General features: G+C 39.9%; 1 protein-coding gene across 8 annotated transcripts in view; it reads left to right on the top strand.

Annotated features, from left to right (window-relative positions):
* The window catches only part of FARS2 (phenylalanyl-tRNA synthetase 2, mitochondrial), a 236014-nt gene that overhangs the window by 125928 nt on the left and 92474 nt on the right, over positions 1-17612 (top strand). For all 8 annotated transcript variants that reach the window (XM_082296767.1, XM_082296769.1, XM_082296771.1 and 5 more), the window contains one exon: positions 11231-11391. In XM_082296767.1, coding sequence (XP_082152893.1) covers positions 11231-11391 — 161 coding nt within the window. The remainder of the gene's footprint in view (positions 1-11230; positions 11392-17612) is intronic.

The following is a 17612-nucleotide window of genomic DNA, read 5'->3' as shown; positions in this document are numbered from 1 at the left end:
TCTGTGCCCTTGAATGCTGCTCTGCCATCTCTTCCTTCCTGAGGAAAAAAGATCCCAGTTGAGTGTAGCAACATCTTTGAACTTAAATTTTTCACATATGCCCACTAACTGTGTGCTTTTTGTTGTCCCAGTGCCTGACTTGAGACCATGGAGTCTGATTTGCCGAACTGTCAAGCACTCACAGCTGCAGCTATAGTAATAGGGAGCTGTACTTTGAACACATTAAACCCCATGACCTACTTGGTGCTCCGAAATACTAGGCCCCAGGTATGTCAATTTCAGAGCAAAATTAATAGATGCTTTTGATCTTAAAGTGCCCAAGTTCCAGCTTCAATACAGGAGGCACTAATACTTGCCCAAATCACAAAGACATGCAGAAGAAGAAAAAAGTAAGTCTAATATTTTGCAAACATTGAAATATTGTGGAACTGGGTGCTTCATTGGGAAGCTCATAAAAGAAAGAATGTGTCTTCAGAGCTCGGCTTGAATATTGCTTAGTGCAAGAAGCACTTGGGGTACATGTTCAGCAATGCAAGGAATGCAAGCAGGGACCATTAACCATTGTCTCTTCTCTGTGCTGAACAGAGCAAACTCTCATGGAAAGATTGATACTTGCTTGTCTCACTGTAGAAGGCATCGTAATGTATTGCTAAGATGAGAGCATTTTAGTGTTCCTCAGGCAACCTTAATCCTACTTTTTCAGAATATCTGAATGTTTCATTGAAATACCAAGTGTTGTGTTAAGGCTCACTTTTGTGGGCCATTTTCTGGATGTTTTAAATTGAAAACTGAAAAATGGAAGTATTCTGTTGTATATCATCACATTCTTATGAGTCATCAGTGTAATATAATTACAAGTATTGTAGAGTAATTCTGTGTGTACATACCTCTATTACATATACAAAATATTAGATAAAATTTGAGGGGTTTATCAGCCATGAGCTGGCAGAAGGGGGTTTTACCCCTTGCTTGCCGACACAAAGAAGCCTGGAGGTCAATGCTGAAACCCCACTGGAAGGCAGCACTGAGTGCCCAACACACAATAAAAAGGGGTAGAGCTCCTCACCCAAAAGGGGCTGTATCTTCCTGTCGCTGTTAAGCAGGCACACAGGCAAAGAAGAAAGAGAGGGGACTCTCCGTATGTCTTCCACGCAGGTTTATTCCACTGAAATGACAGGGACGAACAGCCAAATCAGTAGAAGGGTGTTGCGGCTCCTCCTCCTGCCATGTGGTCCTGGGAGAGGGGCCCTGGGGGACACACACGGGGTTTCCCTGCCCCTGGTCAGCCTCGTTCCCATGGGTTGGTTTGGGTTTCCCTGCGCGGGCAAGGACCCTCAGGTCCCGTGATTGAGCAGTTCCTGGGCAGATCCCGGCCATGTGGCTGGAGAAATAAACATCTCTGAAACATCTAACAAGAATTGGTCCATACATATTTCTTTTCCACGGGCCTTGTTGTCTGATACACATGTTGCAGCATCCCCACTCTAACAGGCGGGTGCAGGGATCGTATACTGGGTACAAGATAGGTGGGGAGAGGGCTCTTAAGCAATGATATGAGGGTAAGTAGGCGGGGTTGACAATGAAGGGACCAATAAAGACACTGCATAGGAGGGACTTAGGGAAGGAACCAATGGGGTGTCGAGAAACAAGAACTTTCTAGAACTTATACATGTTAACGAAGGGAAATGCATAAACATAGCCTCATACATCAAATAGGGAGGGTAGAACATTAACCAATTGGGAGGAAACATGCAAATGAAAGAACAAGGGGATTGTGGGTTCTCACCATAACTTAGAAGTGGGGTACTTAAACTTGGGACTCTGACCACCAGTGTTTGCTTTCTGTGTTTCATGAGTGGTCAGGGTGTTTGTAGTCATCTGGACTGCCACAGAAATTGAGACTTTATATGAATGTAGTGGGAGAAAGATGGGGTGTTTTTCAAATAGCTGTAGAAGAGCTTTATGTGGCATTGTTTGCGTTTTTTGAATCTTTCTTGAGGAAAAATTTTTCCTCATTTGGAGGTCAATAGAGCTGTTATGTTTTGTGTTGTTGGCCCCTGTGTAATGGTGTAAACTGTTCTGTAGCGTACATACACCTAGGCAGAGAGTAGTTGCAGGGCCATCCTGCAACCCATCCCTCACTTGCTTGTGTATGTTTCCATCTTCTTTTACATGCCTTGTCAACTGCATGGCAAGAGTAAGCAAGAAGCCTCTGCAAAATACACAGCTAATGTGCTTTCATGAGTTATTTCAAGGACTTCAAGCAAAACCTTTTCTTGTGTCTTCTCCTAAGCTCTTCTTCCATAGTTTAGATGGGACTTCACAATGTTTCGTTTCTTTCAACTCCAATAGCTGGTAATATTATATTGTGTGAAGCTCCTTCAAGCACTTTATGCCAAATTTTAATGTAATTTATGTCACTTTTTAAAGAAATCATTGTGCTTCAGAGAAAAAAAGTACTGCTGCCAGGACTCATGAATTTTGTACAAATCAGAAAGTAAATGAAAAAGAGTTACTTTGAGCTTTAAGGAACAATTACTTCATCTTCCACATTTTTTGTCAACTCCTTCATAGGGAGATGGTGACTTAATTTAAAAAATAATCACTATCTTAAATGTTCTAGTCATATGCAAGAAAAGCATGGAGGTCTGGCTGTGGTCCTGTAGTACTACTGATGAATAAGATGACTTGAAATAAATTACATATAATTTTTTTTTTTAAGTGGCTATAGGCAATTTGTGTGGTGCAGGAAGAGGGAAATAAGGACAGGGGAGTGCTTGAAACATAATTTCCATTGCATGTGTGTCATATGAGTACCGAAATCATGAGGGAAGTTGCTAGAAATGAGGAAACTAATTAAAAGAAATCTGAGAGAGAAATCTAAAAGAGATATTAACATGACATGATTGCTCCAAGATGAAAGATTTTTGTTCTTTTCCTTGTAATTATACAGCGATGCATGTTTCATGGTAAAACTTGAAGCTGAAATGGATATATAGGGTCAAATTAATCCGCTCTGATTTACATGCCTAAAAGTTAAGTGTTTATCTCTACATTTCTTATGATAGAGTGAATAATTATTTGTGGTATTCTCTCCCTATTTACAGTAGAACTGAAGGATCTGGTTTAGACCAGATACTTTGCAATGTGTCATGGTGAAGTAGCCAAGAGTATTCCCCAGAATTATGCTGCCTCTTAGCATCTTCTTGCAGATACCTCTGTATCTGCTTGGAAGTCTCCCCAAATCTCAAGAGAATATATTAATAGCCATCAAGTTGTAAATATCAGGTACGACTTCAAAACATAAACCGAGTAGGAGGAAGAACTCTTTTGCCTCGAGTGAAACCCTTCAGTTCCTACCCCAGAAGAGCTCTGGGCATGGCAGTGCCATTCCACAGAGCCACTGGGCAGGTGTAGGGTTAGACGCAGCTCAAGTCCTGGTGATACATTTCAAAGGGTTGTTGCTTCACACAAGTCAAGCAGTGCATTACAAGCTAAAGAAACTAATTTGTAAGTTCAGGTTTTGCTCCGAGTGTTCCTGGGAACATGAAGATGAGAGAGGAGACAGGAGATTTTAGGCCCAGGAGGAAGACCAGGCTCACTGTGTCTTTCCCTTAGGCACAGAATTGAGTCTCCTGAGGTGTCTGTCTGTGCTACAGCTACATACTTTCCCTTTTATGCATACCTGTGTACAAAAATGTACCAGAAGACTAGTTAAGCATCCATGGCTTTGTTATAGGTGCAGATAAAGGTATTTGCAGGTGTCCAGGTTTGACAAATGCCAGCTGGAAACACTGGACTCAGGAGCAGTATGGAGAGAAATGCAAGAGGGCCCTTTGTGACAGTCTTCAAATCTGTTTGCTAGTGTCTGGAATTACATGTTTAAATCATATCTATGTCTTTAATAGCATGAGACCTACTGACAGAAAATATTTTGTTCAAGAACATGCAATGGTTGAATTTTTTTCAGATGGGGGATCAATGAGTAGAGATGGGTTGGGAAGCCAATCATTCTGAAGAGCCCTTTGTGAGCAAAAGCAAGAAATTTCCTTCAAGCTGTTGTAGCACAGAGCTGATGGAGTAGTTCTCTAGTAAGATGAAAGGAAAACTGGGAGCAGTGCTTCTGAACAAAATGTTTCCATGCTGTGCTATGTGACAATGCATTTAAGTACACCCAGACTCTTTATGTTGTGTTTTTAAAAAAATAAATAAATTGTATGTACCCAGAACCTTGTCAGAGCTGTTATGAAACACATGTAGTGGAATTCATTGGAGTTCATTGGATTACAAATGCTGCACTTCAGTATGAAATCTTCTTGTAGCTTTACCATTAGAATTCCAAAGAACTATTGACAAAGATTTTGAAATTCAATGTTTTACATTTATTATGTGTCTTACATAAATCATTCTAGGAAAGAAAGGGCTATTACCCCAACTCCAGTTATAAGGCAAGTGATGCCTAAGTGATCATAAGGCTTCTCATGTCTTTCTTCCCAAGAATGAGTTTGTGGCAGAGGAGCTAAATCATAAACCTTACCTGTCTATTATTTTTACATATTGTAAAACCAAGGAACCCCAGTCATAAGCTCAAGGCTTCTTTATGGTACATGCTGTAGGAAAACAAAATATGGTATCAGTCCCTGTCTGTGGAAGTTGAATTTATTGTGCAGTGTCAAGCTTTCAGAGTAATCATGGGAGTGTGCTGCTATCAGCTGAACACATTTTTTAACCTTTTTATATACATACAGGTGTGCTGGCTGTTCTGATTCTTCAACAGGAATATCAAACATGCTGAACAGTGTCCTGTGCTATGATAGATAAACTGCTACTTCGGCATCTTTTGAGGATGTCTTACTCTCTTGAAGATTGTCCCACATTGTGATGATGTTTTTGTTCTTGTTCCTTGCTCTGTCTGTTGTTCTGTAAGAAAAGGCCACTTTGTAAGACACTAAGCAGTCAACTTTGGTGAAATTTTGCCAAGAAAATTGCATCTGGACGCAATGAATATATGTGAAGGGAGTTTGTCCAGCTGTACTTACACCCTGAAAAAATGAGATTCATAATTGCATTTCTGAACTGTATTGTAGGCTTGCTCTTTCTCTCAAGTGGGAGCCTCTTGTGTATTTCTTTATAGCATTTATTTTTTCAAATCTACATGGCCCCAGTGTCTAGGGAGATTTAAAGATATTAGAAGATATTAAAAGGCCCAAACCCTCAAAATCCAACTTTGCCTGAATGAATGAAACATAAAGAAAGGAATTGGAGTTTGCTTTTACATACAAAGAACAAAAAGAGCAATACTGTAGCCTGCAGGCAGAGCCAAGGGAAAAAGACCAAATCAGTCTTTTTTTTGCTCTCTGACATAAATTAGGACAGCAAATTGCACTGTCATCCATGGGAAATGTTCAGCCTTGAGACAGGGATAAAGAAAAAAAATCTCAAAAACTAAGCAAGCCATTTGTTCAGCTATGCAGGCTGAAATACAGAGAAAGGAAAACCATACACCATAAAAGTATTTATAGTTAATGACTAATGTCTTGTATTGCTCTTGGGACTTAAGTGGGTACTTTTTCTTACATAATTTGAAAGGTTGAATGCTATTGCAGGGTATGGTTATGAACTCTGAAAAAATATCCTAAGGTTTAAGTAAGATTCTGTTTAATGGTGGATTTGTCCTTGATTTTGTTGGGAATGCTTGGGAGGGCTTGCAGGAATGGGAGAGATGAACTCGGGCAAAAGTAGGAAGATGGAAAGGAGCAAAGAAGGAGGACTGAGAAATTCATAACTTCAGAAGCAGAAAGATAAAAAAGTTGGAAGCTAAAAGTATCAGTTTGAGGTGGGAAAAAAGTAGGGAAAGCTCCTCCTTGTTGTTGGTTTGGTTCACTCTTTCCTTTTCTTGCTAATCTAGTTTTCTTGTCGTCTTCTGCTCTGGTCATCCATTTCTCTCCTTCAGAAATGTTTTCCTCCCAGCTACTTAACCTGCTGTAATATTGGTAAAATGGTAGAATAAATGTTAACTACATATTAGAAGAAAGTACAATCTGGATGGCTTCCCTGGGTAGATTTTTTAAACAGGCTGTTCTTTTAGTATATACATAGATCTTTTGGTTATAGAACAACAACAACAACAAAAAAACATAGTTATTAAAACTTTCTCAAAGCCTTTAAAGTTCTTTCACTTAGTTTTCAAATGGAGAGAACAGAACAGATCAGTCTGACCCAGGAGACACAGCTGTGGTCTCAAAGTGAATATTATTGTTAGAAAATTACTCCCCACATGAGATTTAGAAAGATAAGTTCTCTTTGCATAGGATAGGCATAATTGAATGTTTACTTCTTTTCTTGAGTTCTTGAGGAGTGGCTTTCTTAGCATGCATGGTCTGAAAGCCAAGTCCTCATTTTAGGATGCAATTTAAACTGAATTGCACACAGGAGCCTGAATGCATCAATTTAACAGAGTTACAGGAGAACAATGTGGTGATTTAGATTTTTGCTTTCACTGGAGAGGAGTTCAGAGAAAACTTTGGTAAACTTTTTAGCCTCAGCTGCTTAACATCCCAGCCACATGACCTTGCACTTTCAGAAGCTCTTCTCTGTTAGACTGATACCCTAGTATTACTTTTTTCCATGTAAAACTTTTGACTCCCAACATAAGAGAGTTTTATCTGAAATAATTTATGGAAATAATAAGGAAATAATTTAAAATAGCTTACTTTTAACACAAGTAAACATGTTTGCCTCATTGCTGTGTCAGCCATGTAGAATATGCATTCCTAGTCTCTAGAAATAAGTAAATATTTATTTTGCAGCCTGTTTTTCAAATTCCTGATTCATAAGCTGTCCTTTGATCACATACAACTCAAATGTGGGCCTAGGCCTTTGTTTCCAGAACTTGTGATGTTTTGTGTCAAGTCACATGTTCATTATGTCTATAACTTACTTTCTATACAGTTTGCTACTGAAGCTGATTTGTTTTGTAAAACATGATGTGTAATCCTTGTGTCCTTGAGATCTGTTTACCCCTCTTCCCACCATTTTAGTTCCAGAATTTGGTCCATTAACAGTCATAGTTTGGACTGAAAGATGGAGATCAAATTCAGGTCTTTGCTTCTGGAACTCATCCCAGATTTCAGCTACTCATACTTTGGGTGCATTAATTTTTCTGCATTTGGTGAAGAACACCTTATATGCAGGCTGTTGTGTATTAATGATTTTGCTTCAATCCAAGATCAAAATTTAATTTCTTTCACTTCTCGGTAGCTGCTGAGTATAACAATTTGAAGACCCAGTTTAGGCTCTATTGAAAGAAAGATTTCTTTATTGGCAGTTTTAGAGAAGTAGCAAAAATTTTTAAACAAAAGCTGGTATCGATACAAAAATGACTGGAATGTAAACCAAAAAAGCTTTGTCAACCTGTTACTAATACTGTGTTGCAAAATGTGTCTTTAAATTGTTGTACAGAGCAGAATGTCTTGCCTCACACTCCTTGAGAGGGTGGGTATTTCTATATATGGGTGTCTCTGAGGATTCAGGGCAATATAATCCATGAATTCTCTCAGGTCATTTTTTATGTCTTAGTGAATAATTAGGAAGATTCCCATCCTGACTGAGCAAATCTAACTTTCATTTAACATTGCTTTTTGGAGAATGACTTGATTAGTCTACATTACATGTAAACTGATTCACCTGGGCTTGAAGCTTAAGTCCAGGAGAAATAGATAACGACTGTGAAGGAAGATAAGGACTCTTGAGCTTCTCTGTAAGACATAGCTGCAGTGATGCAACCTGCTGACATCAGATTTGGGCTGTCCTAGCCCCCAGTGTGGGAAGCCACTCAAACTGTTTTATCCTTTCCTCCTCCATCTTTGGCTACCTGACAAGCAAAGCTTTCAGCAATTTTCTTCTGGTGGGAAGTCAAATTTTTCATGTGAGGCAGCAGGAGCCTGGCAGTGTACAAATCTTTTGATGGCCAGTTGGGGAAAGCTCGTATGTCAGGAAAGCTTTATCTGTTGGGCTATGTTATTTCAAGCAGTGATGCTATGATTGCCCCACCAGGTCCCTGGAATCTGCTGCTTTGGCCAGGTCTCATCAGAACCTCAACCTGCTTTTTGCTGCATTTTAAGCTATTCTGTGTTCACTCTTTCTGTCTTGTTGACTCACATTCACTTGATTTCTTTCCATAATAGTTGCCAAAATTTGGTGCATTTAAACGTGTTTGTGTTCTGAAAGCTATGGGTTGCTCTCTCACTCAACAGGATGATTACTGGCACATTTAATTTCTAAGTCACCTGATCGTTTCCAGTAAGAAATATGTTTAGAAGCATGCATTTATCTTACTGAGTCCCCCAAGGTAGCTGTTCAAATGCTTTAAGTCAATGCTGTATTGACTTCGAGCTTTACAAACAGAAAGTTGGAGAAGAAGTCAGAGACAAAATAACTAAGATTCAGAGTGCAGAGATTTCCTAGTGCTCATATGAGGAGGAATTTTAATAATCCGAATTTTCCTTTTTCTTTCAATTATTTTGTCTGAGTAGAGGTAATTCTTCACTGATACAGCTTTCACTGTGGACATTTGAGAAGTTTGTGGCTTGAAGGCTGATAATTGTACAAGGATCATCCAAAAGACAATTTGGTGAATATGTGTTTAATCATAGCTCAGATGACAATGCTCTGAGCTGCTACACAGATAGCAGAATCTCTTCGTCTGCTACGAAATGAAAAAAAACTGTGATGTGTCCCAGTCCTTCTAAAAAACACCCCAAAAAACCAAGCAAGAAAAGCAGAACAGAAAAGAAGTTGCTGATATAAAATCAAGACATTCATTGCAGAATTAAAGTTCATAGCAAAAAAAAAGGCATTAAGTGTGAGGGAAAAAAGATTACAATTAAAACCATTCTCACATCAAAATATTTAAAAAGCCCAAGTCTTAAATGTAAAGCTCTACTAATCAGAATATACACCTGTTCTTATCTTCTGTCATATCTTTCTTTTTTCGTGTCTGATCTACCAGTAATCATCACTAATATGGGGAAGGAGGATCATCACCCCCATCACGTATACTTTACTGAGCATCTGTGAATTAATTAACACTAATGCTTAACCTGGCATCTTTAGGTTTCAGGTTTAATGACTCTGTCGAGATTAAGCATTGGCCATTCAGAACCCTCATGGATATTGCTCCTGGTGCTTTACTTTACCTCTGGAGGTTGGTCTACAGAAATGCCCATATGTATGTGAAATCTGGTACTTCTGAAATGAGTAAGAGTTCTGTCACTGAGGCAGGAGTTGCTGATCTAAAAAAGGCAAGCTGGAAGGTTAAAGAAGCAACACAATTGCAATGAATTGTCTTCCCTTCTTCATAGCCATACAAATGTAATTACTTTAATATAGTGGTGTATGGAGAGAAATAGTCCTTTCAGCTTGGAAGAGAAACAGTATGTGGTTCATGCTTAAAGTCAGAGCTCAAAATCTCACCCAAACACAAATTTCAGTACATTCTTTGTAGTCACTCTGCTTTCTCTAAAAATCAACAATAGCAAGTTGTGCAGTTCTTCATGTAATGTAGCATGGCTATTGTGGAACTGAATGCTTCATTGGGAGTTTCCAGACTCAGGTTAGCTCACAGTCTGTTGGTTGGCCTAAACACTGTTTTGAGCAGCTCTGCCATGAGGTACCTTTGGAGTTCACACCCAGTCCTCTATTTCATAGGACTTCCACAGTTCAGTTGACAAACTGTCTGCTTTCAAATGTCAGAAAGTGCAAAATCTTGCATTTGAGCACACGAGAAGGGACAGGCAGAATATCCTAACTCCTCTATGAAGTACTCTTATGAGCTAACTCCTGTGGTAATGCAGTACTGCTGATGCAGCAAGTGAGACACAGAGACGTTCTGCTGAGGACCCGTTATTCCAGAAAAATTGACAGGTTCAAATGAATTAATGGAATTGAAGAGATGACTGTGTCCCTTTTCCCAAGCTTGGTATGCCTCCCTCTATTTGAACAGAACTCAGGCCTGTTTAATCTCAGCATTGAACACAACAGGATAACTCAGGATGTTATCAGTGCCCAAATAACGGGAGTTGTTTCCTTTCTGATGTCAGGGACAAAAGGGTCAGAAAGTAGACTTCTGCTTCTAGCCTTCTGCATGATGGTGAGGAAGCTACTGAGTTCAAAGTTTACAAAAAATTAGTTTAAATTAATACTGGTGGAGCTGCTGTGGCTCTGGTGCATAGCTGTGAGATGTGCAGTGATGTGTGTCTCAGGAGCACACTGCAAGTGCTGATGGTGTGGACTCAAGTCTGTCACACATGCATGCATCCTTTCAGCATGTGTGTTTGTTTAGGCATTTGTTTAAGTTTTTAAAAGCTCTGAGCCTTTGCCAGGGCTTCTGGGCTCTAAGCTTATTTCAAAATCAGTAGGATGATGGCTAAACATAGACTTAGTGTCTTGTGTTGAAAAAATCCCTGTTTAATGAATCAGTGCTCCTGCCCTGTAAATGAAGGAAGGTATGAATATTTACTTTCCTGACAGAAATGTTACATCATTAATATCTGTACAGATTTTCTTTATTAAGTATTCTTGTATTTTTATATTTAGTGCTGCATAGAAGAGACTTATTTATGTGAGAGCAGTGGCTTTTCCCAGGAGCAGCAGCTCAGGAGTTCCCTGGTTGGAGGTGTGATGCTAATGCAACGGTGCCTCACATCCCATTGCTCTGTTTCTTCCAGAAGCCTCAAAAGAGGAAATTATGGTCCCTTGAAATGTTGGTAATGATGTTAATGCTCTATAGGCTTGGCTTGGTCTGTCAGACCAAGGAAAATACTCTGAACAGGGAATTCATGTTTACATGTCTTACAAAACACAGCTGAGCCAAGTGAGGAAGTGCTCAGCTCTAAGCACAGTAAAGGGTAGTGATGTATAGCATTATGCAGCATTTCTCAAGCCCGTCTGAACCTTTGGACACAAATTGTCAAGACAGTGGCTTTGTTTTATTGCCACTTTTGGTTCCTGGACTCAATGACGTGCTTGCTCAGTCTTGCTGCAGTTTTTGATTTAAGTAGGATCTGTCCTGTAACCCTTAGATCTTTCATTTGGCAGTTACTTGGAAGATTTTCTGGTTTGCCATTTCACCTTTTTCTTTTTTTCTTCTTAATAAATAGGTGAACATTTTAACAGTAATTTTCCATGTTGTGAACTCTAGAATTTTTATCTTGTTGTTTGTGTATTGCAGCTGGTGCTCAGGATAAAATTGGCTGGGCATTTGGCTTGGGTTTGGAGAGGCTGGCCATGATCCTGTACGATATCCCTGACATCCGACTGTTCTGGAGTGAAGATGAACGCTTCTTAAAACAATTTATTGGGCCTCACATTTGGCAAAAAATAAAGTTCCAGGTAAAATAACATATATATGGTGATAATTTACTGTGAAGTATGTGTATCCCTAGTGAATATCACATAATTAAAATTCTGTGTCATTAAAAGATTAGGTTTTGATGCAACAGGTTTACAGCTATCATGATTCTCTGATGTACTGCAATAAAATCCAGCTTTTGATAATATTTTTTTCAACCAGATAATGTTGTGAGTTCCTGCTGATACCCAGTCAACATTCCAGTTCTGAGTAATGCTTAAGCACATATTTAACTTATAAATATATCCAGACTAGGGATTGATTTAGGCCTGTGGTTTGTTTATGTTATGGTTTGGTTATGTCCTTGAGTTGTGTCCATAATTCTCTTTCATTATAAATATGTGTTTGATGCAAAGCATTCAAAGATCATAACACATTCTCAAATTTTCCCATTGTTTTCACTCTACAGTCATTGAAGTCAGTGTGAGTTGCAATGTTAACCTTTGGCAAAATGCTTTGTGGATGTGCCTTGCCATCTTCAATGTCAGCTCTTTTCTCCTGGCTATTGCAGGGGAGACTGCAGGCTCAGCTTGTATTTGTTTTGTAACTCCTCTGCTGAGGTGATTTTTGCAGTTAGCAACCTCATCTTGCTTTTTGTACTTGCAAAGCAATCAGGCATAACTGGATTGAGTGGAAATGCTACTTCCATAATACTCTTCAGCATGAGCATGGGGAGGTTCAAGTCAGGTGGTGTCAGCTGGTCTTTGGGGGAATTGAGCTGACACAGATGCTTGATGAAGTCTGAAGTGCTAAAGCAGTAAAATACTTTTTGCAGCTGCCTTTTGTTTGGTTTCTTTGTGTAGAGATTGATGATGTTTAAGAATTGTAATTATAAAAGGGGAAATTAGCAGTGATAAATGACAATTGAGTAGTCTCCACGTCAAATCAGTAGAGCATCCATTGATTTGTTTTTATTTCATGGCAATTCTTACACATGTTCTTTGGTAGAGTTAAAATAGTGTTTGAGATAAGTTTGGCAGATAGTTTTGGTTTTTTTGGTTTGGGGATTTTTTGGTTGGTTGGTTGGTTGGTTTTTTTTTGTTTTTTTTTTGTTTAGGGATAACTGGCATTAGTGCATTCAACTTGTAGTTAGTTGTCTTACAGAAAGACAGGTTTTTGCCACTGTTCCTGAAGGTGTGTCTGCTTGTGGGTTTCCTTGATTTCCTACAGCATGTTTGTTGTTGTTTTCAATAAGAAATGCTCAAGTCTCCTTTTCAGCCCCTATCTTTCTGATTGGCTTTGTTCCTGAGGTTGTGGCTTGGTTTATAGATTGCAATCTGATGGAGCTAAGATGAGATTTCTTGTTTGCTTTAACATTGTGGATCCAAGCTTCAAACTGATATTAGCAGTAGATTAGGCTTCTGGGGAAAGGCCCAGATTGTTGGAATGCTATGGACTGATGTTGAAGGTGAGGCAAAGAGAGGGCTGGGTGTTTGGCTTCTCTAAGTTGCATGTAGTTTTCACGTTCAGTTTTAGTTAAGTCAGGTGTAGTGAAGCAATCTGAAGATGTCAGAGGCACAGGTTACTGTGGATAAGCTCAGAGGAAAGTACATGGTTTCTAGGAAGCTAAAAGTGATTTTTTTTTTTTTTTAAATTGGTGCTGTTTGGTAGCCTTAGTTTGGGTTCTTTCTCTCTTCTAAAGAAAGGGTATGGCCAATGTTTTAGAAACAGATTTTTTCTCAGTGTCAAGAACTGCTTAGGGACTTTTTAGTTACTGTTTCTTTTTTATTTTATTTTCATTCTTTTTTTGCCCTTTTTTCATTCCCCCCCCCCCCCCCCTTCTCTTTTAATACATACATACACCTACCCAACTTGGATGTTTCGTCTTCAATTTTGGTAATTCTCCCCAACTTTTAGTTTACATTTTTCAATCCTGTATCTTAATATAAGAGACTAGAGGCAAGCTTGGGTTTTTGTTTGAAAGGAACTCTGTATTCACCTTTCATCTGGTATGGCACATTCAGCTTTTTTGAGCTCTATGCTCTGCATACTTCTAGTACATACTGGCATCTCTTTTTAAAGGGTTAATGACCCTTCAAATGAAAATACTGTGAAATACTCTTTGGTGCTACCATAATATCTCCAGTTTTTTCTTCTATTCTATGTTATTTTTCAGGTATGCTGTAAAACCAGGTTAGCAGACCTTCTGTTCCTGTTTACTTTCTAAAGAGTCATAATTAATGAATCACATGGTTTATGGTTTATTCATATGATATTTTAAAGAAAACTTTTAGCCTGTGTTCCAGTGTTGATGTTGTAAGAAATCTCAATGGATATTATAAAAGTGTCAGATTTTCTGCATGCAAGGCCAAACAGTACTTTTCAGCCTGACCGAACTGAACAAAGACAGACCAAGCGTTTTGAGAGCTTTTCACAGCAGAAATTGAATCCTGCAGCTCAGAAGGTCCGGGTAAATGTCCATCCTTTTTGTGCTTAACTGAGATAGACCTCTCAACCTTTGGGTACTCCTTCAAATCCTTTCTTATAATCTGAATATGATCCACCAACATAAATATTTTTCTTTTTGTTCATTAAAACATTCTTCAAATATGAAGTTCACACTGCATAGCAGTAACCTTTAGCTGGGCTAAATATACTCTTGCTTAAAAACTGAATTTAATTGGAGCATTTTCTTGGGACTTAGAGTATATATCTTGTGCCTTTTAACAGCCTGAATGTGTCAGACTTTTCCCTGTATCATCAGTTGCTCAGTACATGTGTGCAGGCTTCAGTAGGTCAAAAAGCTGCTGGGAAAAGCTGACAGTGCTTGTACCACTGTGGCCACTCAGCACAGCAGTGTTAGAGTGCTTCTCCCCACAGATCAGATTATTGCATGGACTTGGATTAGCAAATCACTCCAGATATAATTTGACACAAGTCACAGCAGTGTGGGGATCAGGCTCTGGTAACTTGCCTTCTATTGTTTGTGTAGGGCTGTGAAAAGCTCAGGCTGTGAAAAGAAAGGCTGAGGATAGACGGGGCAGGAAGGACCAAGAATCTGCAAGGCACAATGTAATAAAATAAATGGCTCGGTCCTGATCTGGTCTGCTGTATTATATCTCTGTATGTCAGGGCCTTGAGCACAGTTCCCTGTGATTGCTTTCTGATTTATGCTGAGCCAGCATTCTGTCCTGACATTTTGAAGCCGCTCCATTCCCTCTCCGCCCGCTCAGTGCCCCGGGACGCTGGGCCTTTAACACGGGCCCGGGGCCGGGCGGGGCCGGCGCACCGAGTGCGGGGCGGGCGAACGGCCGGGCCCAGCGGCTCAGGGCAGGGAGCGCGCCGGGAGCGCTGTGCTGCTCTTTGGGTTTCCTTTGTGTTCCGGCGAGCAGGAAAAAGGTTCTGTTGGCTTTTTTCTTGTCCTTTTTTTCCCCTTCCTTCCCCTTGCCTCACTGCCTCCTTTCCCTCCTCGCCGGTCCGGGGAGCCTGCAGGGGCGGCCCCGGCTGGTCCGAGCCCGGGTGTCTGTTCCCTCTCCGGGAATTTGTTGTATTTAGAGGTTGGGTTTTTTTAATCCTGTTCTACCCTGTTTTGTTCGTGTGTTAATAAACAGTTTGTTTTTTTCACTTTCACTTGCTGTGACCCACTTGTCTTATTGGTGGAGGAAAAAGGAAGGCCCTTTTCCCTTCGGAGGACACGCTCATTCCGGAGTGTTTCCTCCTGAAGTTTTGTCTCCAAAACCGAGACACATTCTTACCAAAAACAAAGCCCCAAACGAAAAGTGTTCATGGGCTGACGACTCTCAAGGAAAGATACAGAAATGAAATGACATTTAGAGAAAGAAGGCATTCACAGTTCAGATGTAGTGTGGTGTGCCCAGAGCTCTTGATTAAGAAGAAACGTCTGTGGCAGCAGGATGGATCCTGGAGCCTCCATTGTTTTGCTACCGTGGCGAGCAAGTGGCACATCATGTCGAGTGACTCCTGATGTGTTCTCCTTTCACAAAGTCACTTTCATTTGCTGCTGCCGGTGTCACTGGCTGCTGTTGTTTTAAATAGTTGTTTATTTTGATTGCAGATGAGCCTTGTGGCCAGCACTGAGGTCAAGGAGAAGCATATTTATGGCTGTTCTGAGGGAAGCAGTGGTACAGAGGGGATCTGGATCCGATTTTTAGCAAAACTGCAGACTCCCTCTGTGAGATTATGGGAATTGCTGTCTTTTTTATTTCCTAATTTCTACATGATCTGTACTATTCTGCAATATCTGCAATAAGCCTAGCACCACCTATTTTTACCTCCCCTTCCATCATCTCCAGGGCCTACTCCTTCCTTGTATCTGCTGGAACATGCAGTCTCTCAAAATTCAATTCCTTCACAATAACCTGGTAGCTTCAAAACTCAAAATACTAGACTTTCTAACCAGGTTCCTTTTAATGGTGCCAGAATAGACAAATGTCCTGGAGCAGCTCTGTTGGGAGGCCTGAGGAGATAGTAGCCTTTGGCAGTCGGGTGAGGAGACTTACAAACAACTTGAATTGACACTGTTCACCTGCACAGCTGTGGCCAGAATGGTGTCTGTGGCCCTAATCCAGGATACTCTTTCTGCTTTGAAAAGTGAACAGTCAAGGATAGCAGAGATGAGGAAAAGTACGTAGTCAAAAAGATGCAATTGTGTGGAAAGAAGCAATTCGTTGTACTGGAAAGGAAATTGAAGCAGGCTCCTGTTCCTCCTGTGCAAGATAGCAAAGGTTGGGCCCGCTTGCTCCCATTTGCCTTTGCTCAGTGTGCTATAGGAATTAAGCTCCTGTTCTAATGACAAAGGATTTACACAGTAGCCCAGTTTGTGCTGTTTGCTATGTATGTGAGCCCTCTCGTTCACACCATTAGACAGTCCAACTTTTCTACCTTACTGTGCACTTTCCAGTTTTCAGGGACAGTCATCATCCCTGTTCATCTTTCATGTGCACATGCCTGATTGTTGCTGGGAGACACAGAGCTTTTCCTGAAGCTCTAGAAGATGCTGAAAATAAAATGCACTGTCAAGTGTAAGGGAAAACTTCAGCAAATGAAACCGTCCTAGTCTATATCCTTTATTCCATGCTTGAGAAGGAGAGCATCTAGAGTACATGCCATGCATTTCAACCATTTTGATCTTATTACATTCGCTGCACAGGGTGGGTCTGTCTGATCCATCATTGGTATGCTACTCCATATAAATTGTATTTATCTCCGTAGTCTGTGATTAGTGTTATTTTCAAATAAAAATTAAATAGATTCACTGGTTGCTGCATTTTCAGATATTTTTCATCAAGATTAGGTAACTCCATGCTAAAATGGTTACTCATTTATTATGTTTATTTTCTAATAGTGCATCTATTAAAGCCAAATATTAAACCATTAGTATGTAAATTTAACGTGGATGTTTGAACAAATAAGGTATAGCTTGAACTGTGACTTATTTTCTAATTCGTTTTAATGTAATTGAAGGTATATAATGTGTGTGTCTGTATGTGGAGGTACAATGGAGAATAGATTGATGATGTAGCATAAACATTTTACTGGCATGACTTTGGGAAGGTTGAATTTCTAGGAGTGACTTACGTAGATCATCTTAAATGAACATCAGGAAAACCTAACAGTGCTGTGTATCATCTCAGGTTTGTCTGTATGCTCTGCAGAACACCGTGAAACCCCTTTTTTAGTGTTGGATATGCATGGAAAGCAAGCAAAAATACCTTCTTCATTGCAGAGATGCTGCACTAAGCTGCACCATTGGGTTAGAAATTGCTTGATCATCAAGTCTTCTCATCAGGATGTTATACCTTGTATCATTTGTAGGTAGTGCTGGTATTGAAGCTCTGGGAACCTGAGCCCTCTGGCCCCAGCCAGGCAAAGTACTGAAGCACATGCTGAGCTTTAAACTTGTGAGCAGTCCCATTTAAATCAATGGGATAGTTCCTATGCTCAGTCAAACATAACCCTAAACAGCTTCAGGTCAGAGATCTCCACACTTCCTGGGATCCAACTGAGAGTGATCAGCACCTTGCAGGGCTGAGGCAGTGAAAATCTTCAAAATGACTGTTTTAAGCAAGAAGAGTTTAATCTGACAAACTACAAACTTAATTTGCAAAATCTTTGTTCTAAACCAGTTTTACTGATCAGCATTTGGGTAAAAAAAGTGAACAAGCAAACATCTGGAGAGTAAACACCACTTGAATTCCCATTCTTAACTAAAGAAAATTAGCTGAAAACACAGTAAGGAAAG

This window comes from Coloeus monedula (assembly GCF_965178545.1).
Source record: "Coloeus monedula genome assembly, chromosome: 1".
NCBI classification, from domain to species: domain Eukaryota; kingdom Metazoa; phylum Chordata; class Aves; order Passeriformes; family Corvidae; genus Coloeus; species Coloeus monedula.
This window is presented reverse-complemented; position numbering and strand designations above follow the sequence as displayed.